Source organism: Ostrea edulis, chromosome 8, assembly GCF_947568905.1.
Source record: "Ostrea edulis chromosome 8, xbOstEdul1.1, whole genome shotgun sequence".
Taxonomy (NCBI): domain Eukaryota; kingdom Metazoa; phylum Mollusca; class Bivalvia; order Ostreida; family Ostreidae; genus Ostrea; species Ostrea edulis.
The window spans coordinates 3,724,664-3,750,854 of record NC_079171.1 but is presented as its reverse complement, the minus strand read 5'-3'; the positions used below and the strand labels follow the sequence as shown (position 1 = coordinate 3,750,854).

Below are 26,191 nucleotides of genomic sequence, written 5' to 3'. Positions count from 1 at the left end.
TGCACCGCACAGCCCTATAAGTGTTATTTACAGTAGAGATCCAAAAATGCACAAAAACGATGACGTAATGTCTGTTCAACAAGCGGGGGATCAGAACTTGTCTATCGGGAGTCTACCTAAGATTACATTGGGATTGGATTCACTCAATATGACCATGTATTCTGTTGTATTAGATTGGCAATAAATTATATATTGACTGTATCTAGATTGATGATTGTAGGGGGTCATGTTTTAACCAAATATTTTCAGCCTGTTCAATGCATTGGTGTTTTTAGCTCACCTGAGTCAGAGGCTCAAGTGAACTTTTCTGATCAAAATTTGTTCATTGTCTGTCATCGGTGTCGGCATAAGCTGTTCACATTTTCATCATCTTCTCCAGAAGCACTGGGTCAATTTCAACCAAACTTGGCACAAAGCATCATTCGATGATAAAGGGCTTTCAATTTTGTTCAAATGAAGGGCCATGCCCCCTTCAAAGGGGGTGATAATCACAAATATGCAAAAATAACATAAAGGTGGAATCATTTTAAAAAAACTCAAAAAGGAGCTACAATAGGGGATCGAAGTTTTACATACAAATATATAGGAATATCATTAAAAATATTCTACTGAAGAACCACTGAGCCGGGAAAGTAGTACATGTATATAAAAATGCCCTGACATTGTGCAGATTCAAGATCGCTCTGACCATGACTCCCAGTGATAGGATTGGGCCACAATAGGGGATCAAAGTTTTGCATACAAATACATTTATTAGGATACAATGTTTGAAAATCTTCTCAAGAACCACTGGACTAGGAAAGTACAAATTTACATTAAGCTTCCTGACATAGTGCAGATTCAGGTTTGTTAAAATTATGGCCTCATGGGGTAGGGTGGGACCACAATAGGGGATTAAAATTTTACATACCAATAGATAGAGAACATCTTTAAGAACCCTTTTCTCAAGAAAAAATATTGGGCCAAAGAAGTTTGCATTTACATGAAACCTTCCTGACATAATGCAGATTCAGGTTAAACTTTGTGAAATACATGGTACATTGGTAGTTTGGGGTCACACTAGGGACCAAAGTTTTACATGCAAATATATAGATATGGGCCAAGATGACTCATTAGCCTCTTGTTGTGTGACAATCTCACCCTTACCCTCCGAGTTCAGAGAGTTAATGTACCTGTCATGGCTTGAAACAGTTATGACACACGGGGGCTTGTTTCCCTGGGAATATTGTTCAAAGCTAATAACACCTCATGATGTATATTCTCAATTTTGTCATGACTTTATTTCTGGATTCTTGTAGGGGCTTGTCTGGAAGAAACAGTGAAAAACATTCCTAGGCTCATCATCACCTACAGTAGCTGGACTCAGGCCAACCTTTGAACTATGACAGCTTGTCTACTTGGAAATTGGTCTAAATCTCACACATGTTGTCACTCTGGTCAGTGTAATATCATCCGAGTTGGTCCCAGATTAGGGTTCAAGGATAAAACAAGACCACACCTCTCAATAGCCAGATCCCAGGTCAGTGTTCCAGTACAGCTTGACCTACCCTGCTGGTGGAGGCTGAACATCTCATTAACCTGCAGTCTTACCTGAGTGTAGATACCTGTGGGAGTCCTCATTTACTCTAAGAAGAGTTGGAGAAGTATTCAGTTTTCTTAAAAAATTGTAAAGAGAATGGTAGATATTACAGTTATCTCCCTTAGACTAGATGAATGACCTTAAAACAATCATGTAATTTTAGATATTGCTTTTGAAATGTTTCAAATCTGGTCATTTGTCAAAAGCGTGACTTGTAACTCCACCCCTCACTTTATATACATTCTACATTTTGTCGGCGTGGGTTTGAATCCCGCTCGCGCCGGTAAGTGAGATAGTTTCCCAGTTTACTTTTGGAAGGTCGGTGGTCTCTTCCCAGTACATTGTATCTGTGTTCTCTCTTCCATCAATAAAAACTGGGGTCACCATATAACTGAAAAAATGTTGAGTGTGGTGGGAAAAAATCAATAATTCTACATTTAGCAGCAGATTTCAGGAACACTAGTAATGCAATTGATTGATTGTCATTGAATTACACTAAATCTTACTTCCATGTCTGAATTCTGGTCGTTCCAGCACTCATTGCCACAATCATTTTTCAGCTTTCTAGACCTCAAGAGATGTTGGCATCCTAACCACAGAAGCAGTTCCTGTCCTTTAGAATTGAGGGATCATCTCTTACCATCTGATCCAACTCTGGAGACCACCTTTTGTATGCTGTCGGTAATTAAGTCTCCCCTCTGTCAGGGACATTGTTTTTGGCTCACCTGAGCCAAAGGCTCACGTTAGCTTTTCTGATCAAAATTTGTCTGTTGTCGGTGTCAGCGTTGTCAGCCTCGTGATTGTTGTAAAATTATTCACATTTTCATCTTCTCAGAACCACTGGGTCAATTTCAACCAAACTTGGCACAAAACAGTCTTGAGTGAAAGGCTTTCAAGATTATGTCCCTTTCAAAGAAGAGATTTAATCACAAAAATGCAAAATTAGGGTAGGGTCATTTAAAAATCTTAAGAACATCTGGGCCAGAGGAGCTGCTGACATTTAGATGAAAACTTCATGACATAGTGTAGATTCAAGTTTGTTCGAATCATGGTCCCGGGGATAGGTTGGGGCCACAATAGGGGATTAATATTTTACATAGAAATATATAGGGCAAATCTTTAAAAATCTTCCTCTCACGAACCACTGAGCCAGAAGAGCTGGTATTTACATGATAGCTTCCTGATATAGTGCAGATTCAAGTTTGGTAAAATCATGGCCCCGGGGGTAGGCTTGGGGTCACGATAGGGGGTCAGAATTTTACATAGAAATATATTGGGGGAGGGGGGATATTTAAAAATATTCTCAAAAACCATTTGACCAAAGAAGTTGACATTTACATGAAAGCTCTCTGACATAATGTAGATTCAAGTTTATAAAAATAGGGACAGTCACGAAGGTTTTACATGCAAATATATATGGAAAGTCTTCATATATGGGTCATTTCTACTCAGGTGAGCGATTTGGCCAATGGGGACCATTGTTGTACTGTCTGATCATCTGTCTGTACCTCCGTCCCATCTGTCTGTCACGAAATCTTATCAACATTTCTCTTCCTTTATGGCTTATTGGATAAACTTGAAACTTTGTATAATGCTTCAATGTCCTTTGTACATGTGCATATTATCAGGACGTGATGATCCAATAACATTCCTGAAAGTTATAGTGGATCTAAGAGGGATGGGAGGTGTAACATAGCTTGTGAACACTTACTCCCATATGGCTTATCAGATAGACTCTAAATTGTATGCAATACTTCATTACCATTAAATGATGTTTTCACTGTTCTGATCCTGGGATAAAGTAATATCCCAGAATTTAGAGTTGATCAAAGAGAACTGTTTTATAAGTTTTTAGCTCACCTGAGCTGAAAGATCAAGTGAGCATTTCTGATCGCCTGTTGTCTGTCTGTCTGTAAACTTCTTACATTTTCGACTTCTTCTCCAGAACCAATGTGCCAATTTCAACCAAACTTGACCAAAAGCATCCTTGGGTGAGGGGCTTTTAAATTATTCAAATGAAGGGCCATGTCTCTTTCAAAGGGGAGATAATTCCAAAAATGCAAAAATAGAGTGGGGTCATTTAAAAATCTTCTCAAGAACCACTGGGCCAGAAAAACTGAGATTTGCATAAAGCTTTCTGACATAGGGTATATTTATGTTTGTCAAAATCATAGCCCCGGGGGGTATTATGGGAACACAATAGGGGATCAAAGTTTATATACAAATATATCTATAGGGGAAATCTTTAAAAATCTTCTCAAAAATTACTGGGCAAAGAAAGTGGAGATTTACAATGAAATCTTCTTGACATAGTGCAGATTCAAGTTTAAAAATCATGGCCCCCCGGGGGTAGGATGGGTCGACAATATGGGATCAATTTATGCATACAAATATGTAGGGAAAATCGTTACAAATCTTATGAAAAAACACTAGGCCAGAAAAGTCTACATTCACATGAAAGCTTCCTGACCTAGTCCAGATTCAATTTTGAAAAAATCATGGCCCCCGGGAATAGGTTGGGATCACAATAGGGATCAAAGTTTTACATGCGAATACCAGTATATAGGACAAATCTTTAAATATGAGCCAAGGTGACTCAGGTGAGCGATGTGGCCCTTGGGTCTCTTGTTGTTGTACCAAGGTATATTGACTTTCTACTGGTACTTCAGCATAATAGTCATTAGTTTTGTATCATTACAATTAATGGCATCAGTCACATCGAGATAGAATCTTTTCACTATCTTTGTCCTCAATACACAAAGTGCGGTTCATAATGTTGATGTTCCTGCTCATGCTTTCTCCATACCATGCAGTGCATTAAAGGGGGTGTGTAATTTGGAGCAATTTCAATTTGGGGAGCTGGGGAGACATTTGTTCTTAGGTCACCTGAGTCACTCAGATGATGTATTGACTTTGGGATCCGTCCGTCTGTCAGTTCCTTTTGTGTCAGCGCAAATCTCTGAGATCGCTCAACAGAATTTCGTAAAACTTTGTAGTTAATAAAGGGCATACTTTGTAGATGTGCATATCCACAGGAAATTCTGATTCAATAATTTTTGTGGGAGTTATGTCCCTTTTGAACTTAGAATTTTGAGTCTGTGTGTCCTGTTCTTGTCATTGCAACTCCTTGGAGATCGCTTAGCATGATTTCATGAAACTTTGTAGATAATAAGGAAACACTGTGTAGATGTGCATATTCCCCGGAAATTCTTATTCAATAATTTTTCTATGAGTTATATTATACCTCTTTTGAATTTAGAATTTCAAGCCCATTTGCCCTGTTCTTGCCGCTCAACAGAATTTCCTGCATCTATGTAGTTAATAAGGACACATTGTGTAAATGTGCATATTCCCTAGAAATTCTGATTCAATAATTTTTGTGGGAGTTATGCCCCTTTTGAAATTAGAATTTCGAGCCCATTTGTCCTGTTCTTGTCAGCGCAAATCTCTGAGACCGCTGTAAAGAATTTTGAGAAGCTTTGTAGTTAATAAGGACACACTGTGTAGATGTGTATATTGTACTTATTCAATAATTTTTCTGGGAGTTATGCCCCTTTTGAACTTAGAATTTTGAGTCTGTCTGTCTTGTTCTTGTATTGATGTATAGCATTACCATTCAATTATGTGAGGTTATAATTATCAAGCAATGTTGGAGCGTGGGGTATGCGAGCTTGCTCACCTCTGCTTTCTTTCATTCACATGTGTATTCCTTGTGACAAGACCTTTCCTCTTGTACAGAACGTTGACCTCATGACCTTGTTTGCAATTTAGTCAACTTCCGAAGATTTACTACCTTAGCAATAAGTTGTTAACAGTTAGTGTTGTTAGATTTACAAACACGTCTTCTCATATTTTACTTGTCTGTCATACATTAACATCAGTGTTTTACAAACACATCTTGTCAGATTTTACTTGTTTTTTATACATTAACATCAGTGTTACTTGTCTGTCATACATTAACATCAGTGTTTCACAAACACATCTTGTCAATCCTGTAACTATGCAAGCATCCCCAGTTAGCATAGATACAAGTTTGTTTAATTCACAACCTCAGAAAGGGAGGTAAGTCAGGGCTAGATAGGGGATCAAATACTTGTAACAGATGTGCCTTGATTGTTCAAACCAGCATCCTCATGTTAAGCACATTCAATATTGCTTAATCTTTAAACATATTTTCTCAGCAACAAAAAAAGCCATGATCAGTCATATGATATTCAAGCATCCCTATAGAGTGCAGATTCAAGCTCGTCGAAGGTAGATCTTTCATGTTTTATGCCCCCTTCAAAGAAAAGGGCATATAAATGATTGCTTTGCACCTGTCTGTCGGTCGGTCGGTCTGTCGGTCGGTAAACCACCTGTTGTCTGCTCTATATTTTGACAACCATTCACTAGATCAAGATGTTTCAAATGTGGGTTGGTTATTCAGGTCAAAAGGTCAAGGGTCAATCCACTCTGGAAATAGGAATATATTGTGTGCTCAATATGTTGAGAACCCTTTGCTTGACAGACATCAAGCTTGGCACACTGGTACATTGTAAGTATTGGATGACGCCTAATGAGTTTGAGGTCACATTTTCAAAGGTCAATAATCAGTGCACTTTAGACATAGGAAGAGATTGTATTATCAATGTCCTGAGAACCCTTACATAAGGAGTAGATGACCTTGAATTAATTTTGGGTTAACATGGTCATAGTCAAGGATTAAACTGGACATAGTAATATATTGCCTGCTATATTTTAAAAATCATTTGCTTGATTGACACCATACTTGGTACACTGATACATCCTAAGGAATAGATGACTCCTATTGATTTTTAGGTCACATGGTCAAAGACTAAAGGTCGGTCAACTCTGGACATGGGAAGGTATTGTCCGCTCAATATTTTGAATTGTTGTGGCACTACTATCAATTAAATGATGCATGTGTATAACCCGTTTTAATTTTGCACCATGGGGGTATTTATGTTTTACAAACATTTCTTGCTTGTATAAATGTACAGTGTAGCTTCGTTATGGCAGATCTTGTATTGCATACAATTTATCGATGACTCTGTTACCTTGTGTCACAGATATGACAAGACGCTTTGGGGCTAGGTTGGGGATATAATATGATGTCTTAACTTGTCATGGAAATAAAGATTGAGAAATAAAAATATTTGAAAAATCACAACAGGGTCAAAGTGACTGATGTGACCGATGTGGCCTATGAGCCTAGTTTACTATTACAACCTATCATTGGGTCAAATGTTGTCTAACATGTTTCATACCGATAGTTAGGCAGCTCTTGTCACACTGATTTTGACTACGGGCTACTCCATTTACCTGATTAAGACATGGAGCTCACGACGGGTGTGACCAGACGACGGGATGCTTACTCCTCCGAGGTGTGTCCATGGGTCCGTGTTTGCGCAACTCTTTAATTTGTATTCCTGATAGGAGTTATAAGATTCATTACTGTTCATTATCTTCACCTCTTATGTTATCTTCTTCATAATGCCTAGACAAGTAGTTACCAAACTGAGTACAAAGCATTAGCGAGATCAGGAACGGCTTTACAATTTATACCATGATCACACATTTACTTGACTTCTTGACATCACATAGCCAAATTGTGTTCATAATAATGAAGATATAACTCTCTAACAAACTTGTAAAATTCACGGTCCCTGAACAAATTGTTGTGTACTTTGTAGTTCCGATTTATAACACGGTTTATATACTAGGCAGCCTATGTATGGATCCAAGGTAGCTAATGACGGACAGTAACACTGAACATTGATTGCTCAACCAAGGTCAAGGTCACTGTTGATACATGTTTAAAATATTTGTCATGAGCTTAACTTTTAAAATATAAACGTTAAAATACACGAATGTCGCTGTCAATCAACCAGTAGCAGTAGTTCAATAGTAGTACCTTCAGTTCTTAACTGTGAGGTCATGTGTTCAAACTCCTCTTGTGCCAGGGTCATGAAACCTAAGACAAAACATGGGCATTGATCGCTCCTTTGCCAAACATACCGGTAGCTTGATATAATCTTTAAAATGGAGCTCCCATTTTCTGGCATGCATTAACACGTTAAAGATTCCTCACTGATACAGTCCTGAGCACTATAAAAGGTATAAAATTGTTTTACTTCACCTACAGCTTGTAGCGTCTCAATATCAGGGCTTGAAGCACATTTTTTATGTCACCAGTCCAGCCAGACTGATGGGGTATAATGTCAACCAGTCCGTAGAAAAATTTACCAGTTCAACAGAGTTTTCCAGAAATAGTTATGCACATTTCATTAATGTTATTAAAATGAAATTTAGCTCAATATGTCTTAAACAATATTGTAACACTTAAATGTGGGATTTATATTTACAAATCAGATTTGTCTGATAGGTCTACAGATCGAAGCATGCCAAATGTGTAAATTTCATAAGTATATTTTCCAAAATGATGCTTTAGAAAATTAACTGGTCAGTCTCATCGGACTGACTAAAACAAATGTCAGTCAGTCAGCCAGCCTTTTAATCAGTCACGGAGTGACGGACATATGTTAATTTTTAGCCCTGAATATGAGTGAATGATTCTCATAGGGACCTAAAACAAACAGGCACTTTTAATCGCCTAGATTAAAACCTTAGTTTTCTGAGTGTGACAGATACATCCATTACACCATTAATATTCATTTTTTAAATACATAGAAAGCAAGCACATTATGTAATTATTTCAGGATTTTTATCATTTTACATTGTCTTTATTTGGAAATTTCTTTTGATAGATTGTCAAACTGGACTGGTGTAAGAAATAGCGGTACAATATAAGGAGGTGATTGGATGTATGGAGTTCTTCTCATATCCCACGAACCATACTGAGGTCAGTCTGCTGGACTTCAACAGATTCTGATCAACACCTTTGGTCATTCAACAAGACTGGAGAGCAGCCTCGGCCTGACAAATTGTTAATCTAACTGGTCAGTCAAATTCTGTGTCTCGAAAGGGCGGTGCGGGATGCTCTAGTTTTGAGTGTAAACCGTGCATTGTTTTCTCTTTGTTGGCTCACCTGAGCTGAAAGCTAAAGTGAGTTTTTCTGATTGCCTGTTGTCTGTCGTCTGTCTATCTGTTCGTCTGTAAACTCTTTACATTTTCGACATATTCTCCAGAACCGCTGGGCCAAATTCAACCAAACTTGGCAAAAAGCATTCTTGGGTGAAGGGCTTTAAATTTGTCAAAATGAAGGATCATGCCACCTTCAAAGGGGAGATAATCACAAAAAATATAAAAATAGAATGGGGTCACTTGAAATCTCCTTCTCAAGAACCACTGGGCCAGAAGAGCTGAAATTTATATCACTTTCCCTGACATAATGCAGATTCACGTCTGTTAAAATCACGGCCTCTGGAGGTTGAATGGGACCACGATAGGAAATAAAAGTTTTACATGCAAATATATAGGAACATTCTTTAAAGATCTTCTCAAGAACCACTGGGCTAGGAACGTAAAGATTTACAGGAAAGATTTCAGACATGTGTAAATTAAAGTTTGGTAAAATAATGCAGCGCTCCAAGTTGCGAGTAAAACCGTCGCATTTGCGACCAGAAAATTGATTTTGCAACTAAATATTATAATTAAGGCGCATTTTCGCGAGTGGACAAAATTCGGACTTCCAGTGAAATTTTATCATCGGGATCGGAGGTTTGAATAAATATTTTTCAGTCTCTGTCAAAACAACATTTTAAAGCAATCAAGAATGGCGGGAAAACAAGGTTTAGAGCACGCATATACGGGGTTGCTTTTTTTATTGAAAGACATCAAATTAAAAACACAACTTGCAAGTTTTATTTACAAATTATTTTATCATGGCGAGTAGAAAAATTGTAATTGGCAACTAGAAATTTTAAAATAGCGACCTCTGGTGGTAGGTTCGGGTTTGATCAAAGTTTTTCAGGCGAATATATCGGGAAATTCTTTAAATATGGGCCAAGGTGATTTAGGTGATTGATGTGGCAAATGGACCTCTTGTCTTTCTTATGTCGCCATAATTGTAGATCAGAGACATATAGCTTTTGGTCTGTTTGAATGCAGAAATTTTAACCTAGACCACACTTTTAAATATTAGTAATAGGGCTTTCATGTTTCACATATCTATTTCTCATGACGTGACTTTTCTTTTCATATCAAATTTGTTGGCCTCGTGACCTTGACGTTGGGGTTTGACATATTTTAGAAAAACTTAAATTTGGTATAAATAGCTACATAATTACATTCCTGCCATACTGGGATTCAGTGATTCCTGTTTTTGGTATGGTAATTTCAGCAATGATTTCTGACTTGCCTTGGTAATGATAATCACTAATTCTACACGCTTCCCATTTTTCTATGTTAGATACACTAAAATCAAAATCTCCAAATTTAGAAGTTTGAAATTATTCAGGTGTCTTTATCTCTCAAATCCATTACATTTTACACCCATAACAAGAAGTGTTTGTGAAACAGTATTGCAACAAAGAAGAACAAGAGTCACCTTCACTCTACCATTGCTAAGCTGTTGTGGATTTTAAAATAGTTTTTATAAACATTTTTTCCTATGAAAAATATTGACCCTATATTATAACCCATAACCCTAGCGTAGCCCAAAGTGATCAAAGCATAAATGAAAATGAATTCACATTTACCTCCAATAGTTCAGAAGATATTGAATAGGTCAGGTATATAAAAAGTAGGTCCAGCTCTAATGTCAAGGTCACAAGGTCAAACCTCACAAAATAATAAGGTCTTGTCAGAAAGAACATATACGCAAACTGTGTAAGCCCTACCTTAAATTGTTCAGGAGAAATTGAATAGGTCAGGGACTATTTTTGAAACCTGCCAAACTCCAAGGTCAAAAGATAAAACACCATTGTGTAGAAGGCCTTGCCATAAAGAATCTGTATACATAATGCAAAAGCCCCACCTAAAATAGTTCCGCATATATTTAAAGTTATGTTTTCTTGAAAAAAGATCAGCTCCAAGGACACAAAGTTAAATATCAGGTTATGAAGTGAAAGACCTTGCCATAAGAAAGATATCTGCAAGATAAGAGAAATCTGCCTTAATTAGTTCTGAACATATTGTATAGGTAAGGTGTTTGATAAAAGTAGGTCAAACTTCCAGCTCAAGGTCAGAAGATCACACCCCATTGCATAACATGAAAGGATGATTGATTGTATTTTGTTTAACGTCCCTCGAGATAATTTTTCACTCATATGGAGATGTCACCAAGACTGTTGAAGGGCTTCAAATGTAAGCCTATGTTTGGCTCTTACGGCTTTTGAGCAATGAGAGTTCTTTAGTGTACCACACCTACTGTGACACGGGACATCCGTATATACGGTCATCTCTGAGGACCCGTGACATTAACAACTGATGCAGAGCGTTTGTCGTTGGAACTGTCACTACTTGTTTTAACGACCTTGGTCTGTCACAGCCGGGATTCGAACTCTGACCTTCTACATGAGGGGCGAACGCTCTGCCTCTAGACCACCGTGGCGGTTGAACACATGAAAGATATTTTCATAAAGAATGTATATACAGAATATGAAAGCCCTAGCTTCAATAGTTCAAGAGATATTTCAAACATTTGTCCTATATATATCAGCTTATAACACTTTGATCCCCTACTTTGGCCCTAATCTACCCTGAATTGCTCAGGCTCGAATCTACTCTATTTCAGGAAGATTTCATGTAAATTTGAACTTTTCTGGCCCAGTGGCTCTTTTTAAAGATTTTTAAAACAATTCCCCCTGTAAGCTTGTTTGTAAAACATTTATCCCCCATTGTTGCCCCATGCTACCTACAGGGGCCATGATTTTAACAAACTTGAATCGCTTTCAGCTAAGGATGCTTTTTGCTAAGTTTGGTTGAAATTGACGCAGTGGTTTTGGAGAAGAATTCAAAAATGTGAAAAAGTTTACAGACAGACGGACAATGGGTGATCACAAAAGCTCATTTGAGATTTCAGCTCAGGTGAACTAATAAACAAGGTCATGAACTTTGTTACAAAAAGGTCTTGTTACAAGGACTGCTGGTGTGATATATAAAAGTCATCACTCATCAGTCATAAGTTTTGAACAAGGTTAATGTTTTGGGGATTTGAATCAAACTCGGTCACCAGGTCAAAGATCATACTTTAAATCAAAAGTTGTGTCATAAGGAATGTATATACAAAACACAAAAACTCGACCTTAATTAGTACAGGAGATATTGCTTAGGTTAGATGTTGTTAAAGTGGGTCAAATTCCAATGTCAAGGTCACAGGTAAAACATACTCATGGAATCAACTGAAAAGAATTGCCATTAGGAATTCATACACAAAATATGAATGCTTTATCTTATATAATTCAGGCAATATTGGTAGGTGCAGTATTGTTAAAAGTAGGTTGAACTCCAAGGTCAAGGCTATGATATGAAAAAATTGCATCAAATGAAAAAAAAAATCATAAGAAATCTACATATAGAATGTGAAATCCCTTCCTTAATTAGGTCAGGAGATATTGCCTTAATTAGGTCAAATTCTAAGGTCAAGGGCATGACAACAAAAATCTTTGCATCAAACAAAGTATTTTGTCAAAAAATTCAATTTTAATAGTGCAGGGGATATTGGGTAGATCAGATATTGTTAAAAGTAGGCCAAAAGTCAAGGTCACAAACTTTTGTACCAAAATAAAGATTGTATATATGAGATATGAAAGCTTTATCTATCATCATTCAAAGGTCAGAGGTTAGGAATTAGGTGTAAGATTTGACAGACAAAACTTACCCCCCCCCCCCTTATTTAATGAAATACCACTAAACACTAATAGTCAACCTGTAGCAGTGTGTTTTAACTTGTATATAATATATGATACCATATTTTAATAAACATGAATAGTGCATATGGAATTAAAAGCACATTTTATGATTTAAGTCAAATTCCCAAATTCACCCCCCTTATTATATACCCCCCCCCCCCCCCCCCCCCCCCCCCCTTCAAAGAAGAGGGGCATATTGGTTTGCACCTGTTGGTCGGTAGACCACATGTTGTCTGCTCAATATCTTGAGAACCATTCACTTGATGATAATGGTATTTCATATCTGGGTGGTTATGAGTGGAAAATGACACCTATTGTTTTTGAGGTCAAAAAGTCAAAGGTCAAGGATCAATCTACCCTGGACATAGGAATACAATGTCCACTGAATATCTGGAGAACCCTCTGCTTGAAAGACATTAAACTTGGCACACTGGGACATCCTGAGGGGTAGATGACCCCTTCTGATTTTCACGTGATATGGTCAAAGGTCAAGTGTCAAACTGGGCATAGGAATAGACTGACCATTCAATGTCTAGAGAACCCTTTGCTTGACAGACATCAAACTTGGTGCACTAGTATGTCTTCAGGAGAAGATTACCCCTATTGATTTTGAGGTCACATGGTCAAAGGTCAAGGGTCAAACTGGACATAGGAATATATTGTCCGTTCAATATCTTGAGAACCCTTTTCTTGACAGACATCAAACTTGTTACACTGGTACGTCTTCAGGAGAAGATGACCCCTATTGATTTTGAGGTCACATGGTCAAGGGTCAAACTGGACATAGGAATATAATGTCCGCTCAATATCTTGAGAACCCTTTTCTTGACGGACATCAAACTTGGTACACTGGTAAATCTGCAGAAGAAGATGACTCTTATTGATTTTGAGGTCATATGGTCAAAGGTCAAACTAGACGTGGGAATATACTGTCTGCTCAGTATCTTGAGAACCCTTTTCTTGACAGACATCAAACTTGGTACACTGATACGTCTTCAGGAGAAAATGGCCCCTATTGATTTTATGGTCAAAGGTCAAGGGTCAACCTGGACATTGGAATATACTGTCTGCTCAATATCTTGATTTCCTTTTGCTTGACAGACATCAAACTTTAAATAGTACACTGGTGTATGTTCAGGAGAAGATTACTCCTATTGATTTTGAGGTCACATGGTCAAAGGTCAAGGATCAAACTAGACAAAGTAATATACTGTCCACTCAATATCTTGATAACCCTTTTGCTTGACGGACATCAAACTTAGTACACTGGTACGTCTTCAGGAGAGGATGGCCCATATTGATTTTGAAGTCAAAAGTCAATAGTTGAAATGGACATAGTAATATATTGTCTCCTATATTTTAAGAACTATTTGATTGATTGACACGTACCAAACTAGGTACACTGGTACAGCATACGGAGTAGATGACCCCTATTGAATTTTAGGTCACATGGTCAATTCACTCTTGACATAGGAAGATATGCTCAATATTTGAATTGATGATAATACTATCAATTAAATGAGGTGTGTATAACCCTTTTCAATTTTGCACCATGGGGGGCATATGTGTTTTACAAACATCTTTTATTTACTTACATTTAATGAAATACCACAAAACATTAATAGTCAACCTATTTACAAAATTGTTAATTCTAACATTATTCATCAGTCCAAAATATGAAAACAAATATCATCATAGTGGGAAGTGTCGCTTTGTGCCATTATTTGCTAAGGTCAAAGTCCATAACTCTAGGAAAAATAGGTCAAGGGAGCCCAAGTTCATGTATAAATTTTAATTCAATGGCTGCAGTGATAGCAAAAAAATCAAGATAACTGTCAATGTACAGACACACAGGCTGATCACTATAGGGCTCCCACCTATATAACAGGGGCCCTAATTAATTGTTGTAACAGACTAAGCCCAGTCAATGTACAGACACACAGGCTGATCACTATAGGGCTCCCGTCTATATAACAGGGGCCCTAATCAATTGTTGTAATGGACTAAGTCTGGCCTTTTGTAAAGAGGAATTAACTTTTAATTACAAGAGATTCAGTTTGTCATGATTTTAATTTGTGAGTGTTTATTTTGTAGAATTGTGGAGATTTAGATTCGTGATGTTTATTGACGTGATAAACAGAAGACTGTGACCTTGTATCTGAAGATCTGTGAAGGAGGCCGGACGTTTGTGGTCACTCTCTGTTAAAGTACTACATATCTAAGTAAGTACTCAGTAATAATGTAAGACTGTACACTAAATCATGTTTATCTATCTGTACTGACAGTAATAATGTAAGACTGTACACTAAATCATGTTTATCTATAATATATACATTGAAACATAACACAGATAACAAACAAAATAAAGTTCAATCAAACACTCATAAACAAACACACATTTAATGTCAATGCAGGCGTTAAATACAAATCCCAAACACTGGTGTAATTAACACAGCTGTGATCAACACAGGACTGTAATTAACATCGGTAATCAACACAGAACCTTGTACATGTATAATTAACACTGGAGATGTGAAATTAACACCATTTTGATAGATGTAATTAACACTGTAGAGCTGTGTAATTAACACTGTAGAGCTGTGTAATTAACACAGTGTTTATAGATATTGGATTTTCTTCACTTTAGCAGTGAGCCACTCAGCCACAAAGAGGTTGTCTCTGATGTCCACACATAAACCCCATGGAGACTCTAAATGACAGTGAATGTAACGGAGGAACTGTCCGTCCTGATCTAGGATGTGGATACGGTGATTGTCTGCTGTCAGGATGTGACTCTGGCTGTCTGTAGTGATGCCGCCTGGATAAAATGATTGCTCGGTATTAGAGGGATGACCAGTGTATCTAAATCGGAGTTTTCCTGACTGATTGACCACCACTACTGCACTAGCTGTACAGTCAGCCACACAGATATCCAGGTTCTTGTTCTCACTGAGGCATTTATTGTAATCATCAGATGAGTAGAGAGGACGACCCTGATCATCAAACTGAATGCTTTGTGTCTCTGTGGAGCCGGAGTAACGCACGACTTTGGATTGTTTTCTATCATCACTGACCATGGTAACCAGGAGATTGTTATCCGCGGTACAGCAGACACCGCGAGGTGTCCACCCCTGTAGTGTGATCACGGTCCGTATCTTTTTATTCTTAATTAAGTTCACGGTGTTATTACTATAGTCAGTATAAACAAGATCTCCGTCCCGTGTCACTGCTATGTCGTGTGGTACGTTCCTTGACTTGGTTTGTATTGATGTTAGTAGTTTACTCTGGAGGTTGAACAGCTTCATGGTTTTGTTATTCCCGCCTGTCCAGACTTGATCTTCACTCAGACAGCTAACACTGGATAGTGTGTTATACCCAGTGTCTATGGCGGCGGTAAGTCGCGGTTCATCAAGCAGTGGTTTGACTGTTGTAACGGAGAGTGAAGATAATAAACCAAACATCTCGTTAAGTTTTTCTGTGTTAATTGTTGGAGTAGATAAGCTTGGTAATGTAACTTTGATTGTAGGAGGCAGTTTATTGAATTCATCATTTCTAGATTTGTAAGTTGATGTTAAGGAGATGTCGTTGTTGTCCAGGATGTTTTTCATTTCTAGAATGGCCTGGTTGATTTCAGTCATTCTGTGCGTGATTTCATCTGCTTGTTTATCTAATAGAGAGAGATGTTTAGTTTTTGTCTCTACAATGTTTGCTTTCCGTTTGTTGACAATGGCGGTGACCTCGCGATGCCAGACTTCTCCTTGTTGGTCAGCAGTTGTGGCCAGTTTTCCGTAATTCGTTTGTACTTCGGCTTTCTCAGTTTGGACAGCGGAGGAAATTTCCGTATATCGGGGGTAAATTTTCTTCTCGAGTTCTTCTAAATCTTTTTGTATGCGTTGTTTTTTAGAGCCGAGTTTTTCCAGAATATCTGATAGATCGTGACCTTTGTGTTTACCTGAGGAGATGCAGTTAGAACAGACGGGAATGTGACAGCTCTCACAATACAGTTCGCAATCTTTGTCGGCGTGTTTCAGACATTTTGAGAATTTAGGAGTAAACTTTCTGTGTAAATGATAGGGTGCGATTTTGTGTTTTTTAGAGGAATCTGAGAGATGTTTACTGACACAGTCAGTACAAAGATTGATATCGCAATGTTCACAGAGATACTGTAGGGGGTCAGTTTCACAGAGGTCACACAGTAGGACGTCCTGAGCACGCGGGTCCATCTCTAGGGTCAGGGGTCACGAGTAGTTAGCTGTCAATGAAAAAAAATTGTTAAAACAAAATATTTAGAGTAAGTGCTGTTTTGTTGTTAATAAACAATGTATCGCGGTTTTATCTCGATTTAAGAACACATCTTCCAATTTGACTTAAAAACGTCATATATGTATTACAAAACATAAGAAATAGATGTCTAGGTGTCAGAAGTTTTGTTTGTAGCACACAGGAAATATACACAACGGAAGAATGAGTTAATTTCTACAGAATTGACGAGACATCATTTTAATTTTGATAAATTAAAATATGATATAAAGCCTGATTTCTTTTTATTTATTTATTTATCATAGATGAAATGTTTAATATATTAAGATCATGAAATGTATAATATAGATCGATACCCCCCCCCCCCCCCCCCTGTGCTCTGAAATACATGGAATTAAGATGCTCACTAGTAAGCATATTTTTATTCAAAATAATTTTCCAATACATTTCTAACATTTTAGTTGCTGTACAATGCGTATTGTAAAATAATGGTGTCTAACCTGTAAATATCCAAAATGTCCTCTGTACAGCCGCCTCTTCCTGGTATGTCGACCTGATGATGATGAGTGAATTTAATGTGCAGGCCCAGCTACACTATATATGTAGACCTTCCGCCCTGTCATGTGATTTAAACGGGAAATGCGATCATTTATCCAAATAAACCAAACTTCATTTGCATAGCCACTCAAACTTTCTAATGTAAACAATACATTTATAACGGAGGGGGTATTTATGAAATACACATACAAAACTAAGTTGTCTTTAAACAAACAAATCAGTAACCTGTTTAGGGGCGGATCAAAAATAGTTTAGGTGGTGGTAGCAGCTACCCAGCTTTTCCCATTAGATCCGCCACAGCTGTTTATTTGACCTTTTTATAATTAATACTTTGTGAATTTCAGTTTCGACTTGAAAGATATCGGAATATTTACACCAGTTTGTGTCCCACTCGGGTCGTTGTTTAGCGGTAACAATGAATTGACCGAGGGAAAAAAAATCTTCTATGTAAATGTGCGTATGTATAACTACAACGGCTGTTGTTTTGTAAATTAGCAACTTTTCACAATTGTAAATAAATGTATTGAAATGTAAACGTGTTTAGTCAACTGATAGATAGGAAAGGTTTCTCCATCACGTGACGGCTAACTTTCACATTCTAGAAGCGGTGGGGGAATTATTGTAATTTTAAACATTTCAATCTACAAATCCCGACACTTGTTTTTGGTGTGGTTTGATATCTAAAGTTTTGCCGTATACGACCAGGTAGTTTATTTGTAGGAGAAATAATTATCGCTTTATTTTCGGAAGGATGGAGGTCAAGCGAAACTTTATAAAATAATGTCAGGTGTGGAGTCAGCAGATACAGGACATTGGGAAGTCTGACCACGCCCCTCTGTTTGTTTTCTTCTTTTATTAAGACGAGTAACAGATTATTTCGATTTAGGAGTCCTAAACAAATTTAGATTACTTCCATTTAGGATCGATTGATTGATTGTATATTGCTTAACGTCTCTCTCGATAATTTTTCACTAATATGAAGACATCACCAAGACTCGTGAAGGGCTTTAAATCTAGGCCGATACTCTGCGCCTACGGTCATTGAGCAGTGAGGGTTCTTTAACGATTTAGGTATGTCGCTACCGAGATTCGAACCCCGACCTTTCGCATTCAGGGCGAAAGTAGAGCTTCTAGGTCACAGCGGCGGTTCCATTTAGGAGTCCTGGACAGATTTAGAAAGGGGGATGGGGCTTGTAAAATGGTTTACGTATTCATATCACATCCTGTCTAGAGCTACAGGGAATGATCATTAATACAGTAATTATTAATAATTCTCTTGTTCTTTTTCAGGAAGCTTGATTTCAGGAGGAATGTCTTCTGAGGGGTCCATGAAAAAGCCCCGCCCTACATACCAGTGCACAAAGAATGGAAGACACCTCAAACATTATAGAATCATTGAAATAAAGAATCATTTCCAGACTAGATGTGTTATTATCTAGCTGATCACGTGACCTCAGTGGTCAGAGTTTATTCATGACAAGGAAGTCGTGAGTTCTATTGATTGATTGATGTTTTCCTCTGCACTCGACAATTTTTCAATTTCGAACCCGCGCCGACCAGAGGTGAGAGGTGTGATTTTGAGCGCGATGCTCTAACCACTACGCCACGGAGGCCCCGTCGCTAGTTCGAGTCCCGCTGGTGCTGTGATCGCGTCAAACTTACGACATTAACTTTGTTAGTAGTTAATGCTTGGCCCCTCCTCAAGCGCTTGACATTTACAAAACTACTCCGAAATAGGAGAAATGTGACTACAGTGGCTTTGGCGTATCTAAACCATTTTTTTTTTTACATTATGGAGTAAATTCATTGTTTTATCGATGCTTGATTTTGATCTTGCAGAATAAAAAAGTTTCCATAGTTTTTTAATCAATAACATATGCCTCTTCGTTTTTTATGGTTTTTTTTTTTTTTTTTTTTTTTTTTTTTTTTTTTTTTTTTGAATTCGTGATTTTATTCTTGAATCAGCCAAATGGAAAATTTCAGAACGAAGCATCACAATAGACGCTTAAGTCAACAAGCAATCGTATATTCTCGGAGGCGGACCTTTCCGGCAAGTCAAGAAGTGATGCATGATCAGCATACAATTGTGTAGGTGTTCAGTGTTAGTTATGCTCACAATACTTCTGACTAGCCACATATTTATCATTTGATGAGAACTTCTACGAACGACACCCCCCACCCTCTCCGAGACCAACGATCTGTGAAACGTCGATTAATTATTTTATTACGATAGTCATCTGATATTTTTCGATGTTCTTAAATTTCCCCCTTAATTATAGAAGTCCCTATTACGACTTTTTGTAATGCTTTATCAACAGTTACCAGTATGTACAAACACATGGAAAATCACAAAAGTACTTTTTTTTCTGGTTGATAATATTTTGTGATGACACAGAACATGAAATTAAGTAATAAGTCGAACACTGTCTAACATGTCCTATATAGAAAGGTTTGGGACTTTCTGGAAAGTCTGCGCCTTATAACTTTAAAGTTAAAACATTTTACGGAAATAAGGTTGTACATCTACACTACCAGACAGTGTCCAAGGAATCAGGCCACTGTTTACAGTACAGCAGTACAATACAAAATTTCGAAATTATGAATGACCGTTCATGTTGTCTTTTGTCAACTATTCGTCATGAAGGATCAGGGCGAATCCAGGAATTACGATTAGGGGGGATGTAACTTTGTGAGGCAGGGGTTCTGGGGCCGCCTTGAGACCTTCAGTGGGCACAAGATGAAGCCCGGGGGTGGGGGAACCCCGGGAGCTCCTGATTTTTACAGAGCTAGAAATATGTCTCCTATGTTGTGATTTTTACTGTAAAATTAATAAAATGACGCAAATTAATAAAATGACGCACATTTTAATAGTTTTTGTAAACAAAAAAGGTCCCCCAATAAAAGTTATTCAATAAATCAGAAGATTTATTTATTTCTCCTGGCGTAAAAGAAATTGGTACTTATTTTATTGTTTATTTTTTCTCAATGAAAGATCACAACGTTCCTTTAATTTGAAGATTTTAGCCTCTTGAATCCTACACTGCGGATTGCAATTGCCTTAGACTAGTAAAATCATTAACAAATACCCAATAAGGAGACAAATCATTTTTGTTATATAAGGAACATTTAACTAATGCACGCAATTATTCATCAATTGTTTTTAAATTCATTTCAATTAAAGATATCTTTCATTCAATACATGTGCGCAAACACGCATTAAAAAAGTCCTTCCCTATGCAATATTTGTGATTTCCCGCGGAGTTTTATCTAGTATTATAACCAATGATTACCGGTGCTCTCTCTCTCTCTCTCTCTCTCTCTCTCTCTCTCTCTCTCTCTCGATGTTATAGATTCAGTAGAACTTCATTATTTTCATACATTTAAACTAAAAATGATTTACTGCAGAAATTAAAAATGATTTAAGATCGAAATTAGGAATGTTGATAATCGATATCATATGAACAGAGGCGACTTAAATAAAAGTTATTGATTTTTATTTTTTGGTCTATTAAATGATTTTCATGAACAAGTATTTGACCGAGGTTATACATCTTTGCATATTGAATACAAACCACAAAAATTGAGGGGGGGGTGCCACAATTTTAATGACGATCATTATATTGAGTGTCTCGCTTATTTTTGATTTTAGCAGTGAATGAATGTGAGACGAATGAACATGCAATATATAAGCTTTAAAGTTAAGAATTCAATCCATGTAGCGACCACAGTCCCATTTAAGAAATTGAAGTTGGGAGGGGGGGGGTAAGCAGTTTGCGTGGACGACGACTATTACTCCACCCCCTCCGTCACAAACATATAAATGTACACGATCTAGTCGCAAACATATAAATGTACACGTTCTAGTCACAAACATATAAATGTACACGATCTAGGGTCTTGAAGATCAGATAATTTAAATAACTTATTTTTTTTCAGGAGGAATTAAGCTTCAGATTTGATGCTAGAAATAGATGGACATTTAGTTACTAGTCTTTGTGTATACTTTATCAATCTTACCTGGTGATCGAGACGTCCGTGCTATATTTTGATGCTTACTGCGTAAACCAGCTCGAAAGGGAACCGGTTTTGATCACACAATAATAGTAGTGAAGTTTACACAATCACACGAATTATTTTAGAGTATATAGTAGGTTATGCTTAGGAACGGGTACGATTGATGATAATTATTATGGATTGTTAATACACTGTATGTTTATGAAATTTTGTTAACACTCGGTTTAAAATTTTTACGCGTGATTTTCCCTCGACACATGTCGACAAAAGTACATGTGGCTGTCAACTTATCGGAAGAGAAATTAGCCGTTATAAGGGCTCTTTCTTGCGTATAATGGTTGAAATTGGGATCCAGATTCGGAAGAAAGAATTCTTCGTCTGGACCGATTATTTTTTTAGGAGGTTCGCTACACCAGAGAAATTTGATGTAGATGAAAAGTGGAGGATATGTACAACAATATTTTGAAGTTGAAAATTTTCAAATTTACTTTATTTTGTCAAAAAATACAGTTTTAGTAGAAGGTAATCTGAAAAAAATTTTAAAACCCCTGCTGGACTCGAACCTGCGACCTACAGTTCAGCAGTCGGTATTCAAACCTACTGAGCTAGGTATTTTAATGGAAAAGGAAAACACAAATATTGCTGATATCGATTTTTTCATCCATGTTTTTAAAGGAAGTCAGCCATTATGACGATGTAGAGTACTACCTTTTAAACGAACTGTTGGGAAAATCCAAATGTCTTGACTGTTTTTGTAGGCCATGCGTTATAGACGAGTCACATAGACAACTTTGGTAGCCAGATAATTCTGGTGTGTGGTCCAGGAAAACTAATTCAAACAGAATAAACCTTTCTTGCAGTTTTGGTATTGGCTGCGTAACTGTAGCTCTCTGTAAAATAGTTTGACGGAACAGAAAGCTACAGATCCACCCCTAATAAAAACTTTCGATCTACGGCGCATAGAATTAAAAGCTGCGCACGGTTGAGGCATGATATCGTTATCGTTGTATTCTTGTGTTCCTGTCTCAAAAATTTAATATAAAAAGTTCTTAACATATTTTCCCACTATATTTGCGTCCAAACATACCTTCAAATATTGATTAAAGCCCCATACGACCCGAAAACTCACAGCTTTGAAATGATTTCGTTTGTTGAGGTAGCCGGTCTGTCAAGATATTTTTTTTCGGAGAGCTACAGTTCTGCAGCTAAGCTACAACCCCCCACCCACCCACCCCCGATACATTGAAAATTAAGTAATGATATTATCTATGCCTATTACAATGACTTGTGTATAACTTGTATGTTCCATGCAAATTCAAAGAACTTTCGCCACAATAAAACTATTGATGGTCAGCAAATTCGGGTATTTGAAATCAACACAAGTGTTTGACTTCTAGCGAAATGTGTGAAAGATGTATTTGAAATCAACACAAGTATATGACTTCTAGCGAAATGTGTGAAATACGTGTACATTGCATAACGTGTATCTTGTACCGACCCAATTTCACACTTTCTACAAGAAGTCGAGAACTTTTGTTAATTTGAAATACCGGGAGTTGCTACCCGTAATTTAGTTCTATTGTGACAAAAGTCCCCAGAATGTGTATGAACATATACTAGTTATACTTAAATCATTGTATTAGCCAGGCCCTTCTGATGGACAAGTTTTGATGCTTCTGTTATAAATTCATTCCAGTTTGTTAATCATCGACATTGCTGTAATTTCTATTTTGAATCAAATGTACCTAAACACTTGTCAGAGAGAGAGAGACCACATCCATACTTATTCAATATCCATATTACATGTAGCATGTTTTTCCTTTACTGAATACAAATTTGCATTCAAAACAGAGATTGTCCGCATTACTCATAAGTATTACTATTATTGTTAAACAGTGAATTTAAGCAATAATGAACGGGATTAGGGTTTGAAAATAAAATTTTAAAAACCAGGTTTTTTTCCCCACAAACATACGTATACAGTGGTGTTTTTTTTTGGTATCGTTGGAATTGTCTCAAAAAAGGCTGGAAAAACCATATTTATATCCTGAAATAATTGATATATTTTTTTGATTCCACCTTGATTATGATATGATTATTTAACCTGCTGTAAATTTTCACGCCCCCTGCAAGGCGCTGATAGCCACAAAAAGGTCCCAGGATGCTGTATGTATTGGTAGATAATATACACCGTGGGGCACGGAATGGTATCCACGGTGTAATCTGATTAAAATTAGATCCTATGATCCGCTCACGTAGATCGCTGCACTAAGGAGCGGATCATAGGATCTGATTTTAATCAGATAGTGCAGGGCGGGGCGTATAAAACTCGCGTCGTGTACTGTATATGTGTATTTAACATAGTCGAGTAAAAAAAAAGAGCGACTTTAGCGACACACTGTAGTGTAATCAAGGTGGCTCGATACATGTTGATAAAAATATCTTAACATATCTCTATCCTATGTCATGGGGGTGTGGGAGTCTCGATACCCGCTTCCTGTTTACAGGCACTCGACGTCACGCATGGTTTCCCCGGGACAGGGGTATGCTGGGGTCAGTCTGACCGCGGGCTGACTCTCGTCTTTTTCTGTGATACAGTGGCTGGGACTGGGCTGAAGAATGTATACTACTCCGCTGACTGCCTTTCACAACATGGATGCAAACATAAATATCGGCAATATTTGTTCGGTTCCTTTTGAAAATTGAATTGTCCAGCTAGGTTTGCATGTCATCTGGTGAACTGTAAATCACGGGATCGGGTCAGGCAAACCGATTTCACACATAAACACCACATTTATCAAGTTTGACTCCGCCTTGTAGATAATTAAACATACAAGTGTGGTAGAGTTGGTAAATCTTTTTGCTCTACATGACTATGTATTATTTTATTTACATAAGTGGTTGTAAATGATAAAGAAGAATTTTGAAAAAAAAAGTCAAATTATGAAAACTTTAATTCCGCCTTGAAGGAGGAGATTGCAGATACTTTAAAAATTTACAATATCTGCCCCCATCCCCGTCCCAAGGGTGCTTAGTACCAAACTTGAAAAGGAATGAAATTATAATGACCAAGAAGTCAAAAATGTTCGATTGTTTACACATTTCATCACTGACCATTTTGGCCACACCCGATACCAAAACCACCGCCAATGCGCTCTACCTCTGTTGTTTAATAGCCTTTCACCCATAGTAGACCCCGCCCTGAAAAATCGCGATATAGTAGCCTCTACCCCATAGTAGCCTTTCTCCCATAGTAACCCCCCCCCCCCCCACACACACACAGAATGACTATATAGTAGCTTTCTTCCATAGTAGATCCCCCTGAAAAATTGCTAAATGATAGCCTTTCCCCATAGTAGCCTCTCTACAATAGTAGATTACCACCACCCCCCCCCCCCGGAAAAAAGGATATATAGTAGCCGTTCCCCAATTAAGGGTGAAACACTACTATATAGTAAATCTTTCCCATAACAGGGCTACCCACTCATGTTTTTGGTTTTGATTTTAGAAAACAGACTATGGAAAGCCAATGGGGCTTTGAAGAATAAATATTGATATTGCATAGATTTGAGTATCGAAAAATGTATGTTACCGATAGTTTGAATACAGATCCATGTATTTTCATAGAGACAAAATTTAGCGATATGCTTTGCAGTATTACTGAGAAAGTATAAAACATACGAAATCATAATAAAAACAATTAAATTAATCCCATAGTACACATGTAAAAGAAAACACCAGGGGCGCAGCCCCCCCCCCCCCCCAAAAAAATCAAATTCAAATTTAAGGTAAATCGTGGCATCTTGTTTAGAGAAATGTACTAAACGATAAAAGAAGTAATAATTTCTTCCACACCCGGAGAAATAAATGATAAATGATAAATTCTTTTGATTTCTTGAAATATTTTAATGGGAGAACTGAATTTTTTTTAAAAACCCTTAAAATTTGCGTCATTTCTTTTTTTTTTAATTTCACCTTATCAAAAATGATAGAAAATAGTACAAATGACTAAATAGGAGACATATTTCAAGCCCTATAAATCTGTAAAATCCAGGAGCTTCCGAGGGCTTCGCCCCCTAAACTCCACCAGGGCTTTGTACTGAACGCACTGCCTCATAAAGTGGCGCCCACGTAACCGCAATCCCTGAATCCACCCCTGAACACACTCACATCCACCCCTAAACCCCCAAAACACAGACACACGCATATATATATATATATATATATATATATATATAGATAGATAGATATAAAGAGAGAGAGAGAGAGAGAGAGAGAGAGAGAGAGAGAGAGAGAGAGAGGGAGAGAATCCCAGCCGCGACAGTCTTAAGTCGTTAAAACAGGTAATGACAGTTCCATCCCTAAAAGCTCGGCATCAGTTGTGAATGTCTCGGGTCCTCGGAGATGACCTCAAAAACGGATGACCCGTGTCTCAGTAGGTGTGGCACGCAACCCTCAATGCCCAATAACCGTAAGCGCCGAGCAAAGGTCTGAATTTGAAGCCCTTCACCGGTCTTGGTGATGTCTCCATATGCGACGTTAAGCAAGATACAATCAATCAATCTCAAACATGTTTACTTCGAATTTTTAGATGAAACAAATGGTTTGAGGCCGTTCTTTTGACACTTTGGTCATTTTTTCCGGTTGTATATATTGATCATTAGGGCATCTGCAATACCACCAAACAAAATCGAAACGAGCCTAGGCCTACGTAGGAACAAAACGAAACCAACCAAAGTTAGGGGTGGATCCAGGTAATATTTTCAGGGGTCCAAATATTTTAAGTATAGACCCAATTTTCGCAGGGCGTTCAACATTGGGGGGGGGGGGGGGTGCAAATATATATATCATTTAATTTTATATGTTACACGTTTTTTTTATTGGTTGAAAAGTTATTGGAATATCTTATCCAACAAAAATAAATAAATGAATAAAAGGTCGGATCTGCATTCTGTTGGAATGTTAA

General features: G+C 37.5%; 1 protein-coding gene across 1 annotated transcript; it reads right to left on the bottom strand.

The window, feature by feature from the left end:
* Positions 1–13,228: 13,228 nt before the first annotated feature.
* Positions 13,229–16,616, bottom strand: LOC130049364 (E3 ubiquitin-protein ligase TRIM36-like). The gene is made up of 2 exons (XM_056146817.1): positions 15,677–16,616; positions 13,229–13,251 (listed from the first exon to the last, which is right to left on the bottom strand). Exons 1-2 carry the CDS (start codon positions 16,614–16,616, stop codon positions 13,229–13,231), a joined length of 963 nt encoding a protein of 320 aa, XP_056002792.1.
* Between the last annotated feature and the right edge of the window lie 9,575 nt (positions 16,617–26,191).

Coding starts and splice junctions, on each gene's coding strand:
- LOC130049364 (XM_056146817.1), bottom strand. CDS start 16,616: ATGGACCCGCGTGCTCAGGACGTCCTACTGTGTGACCTCTGTGAAACT. Junction 13,252..15,676: donor GAAGCTGTTCAACCTCCAGA/GTAAACTACTAA, acceptor CTTCTTCTGCAG/ATTTACCAGTGTACCAAGTT.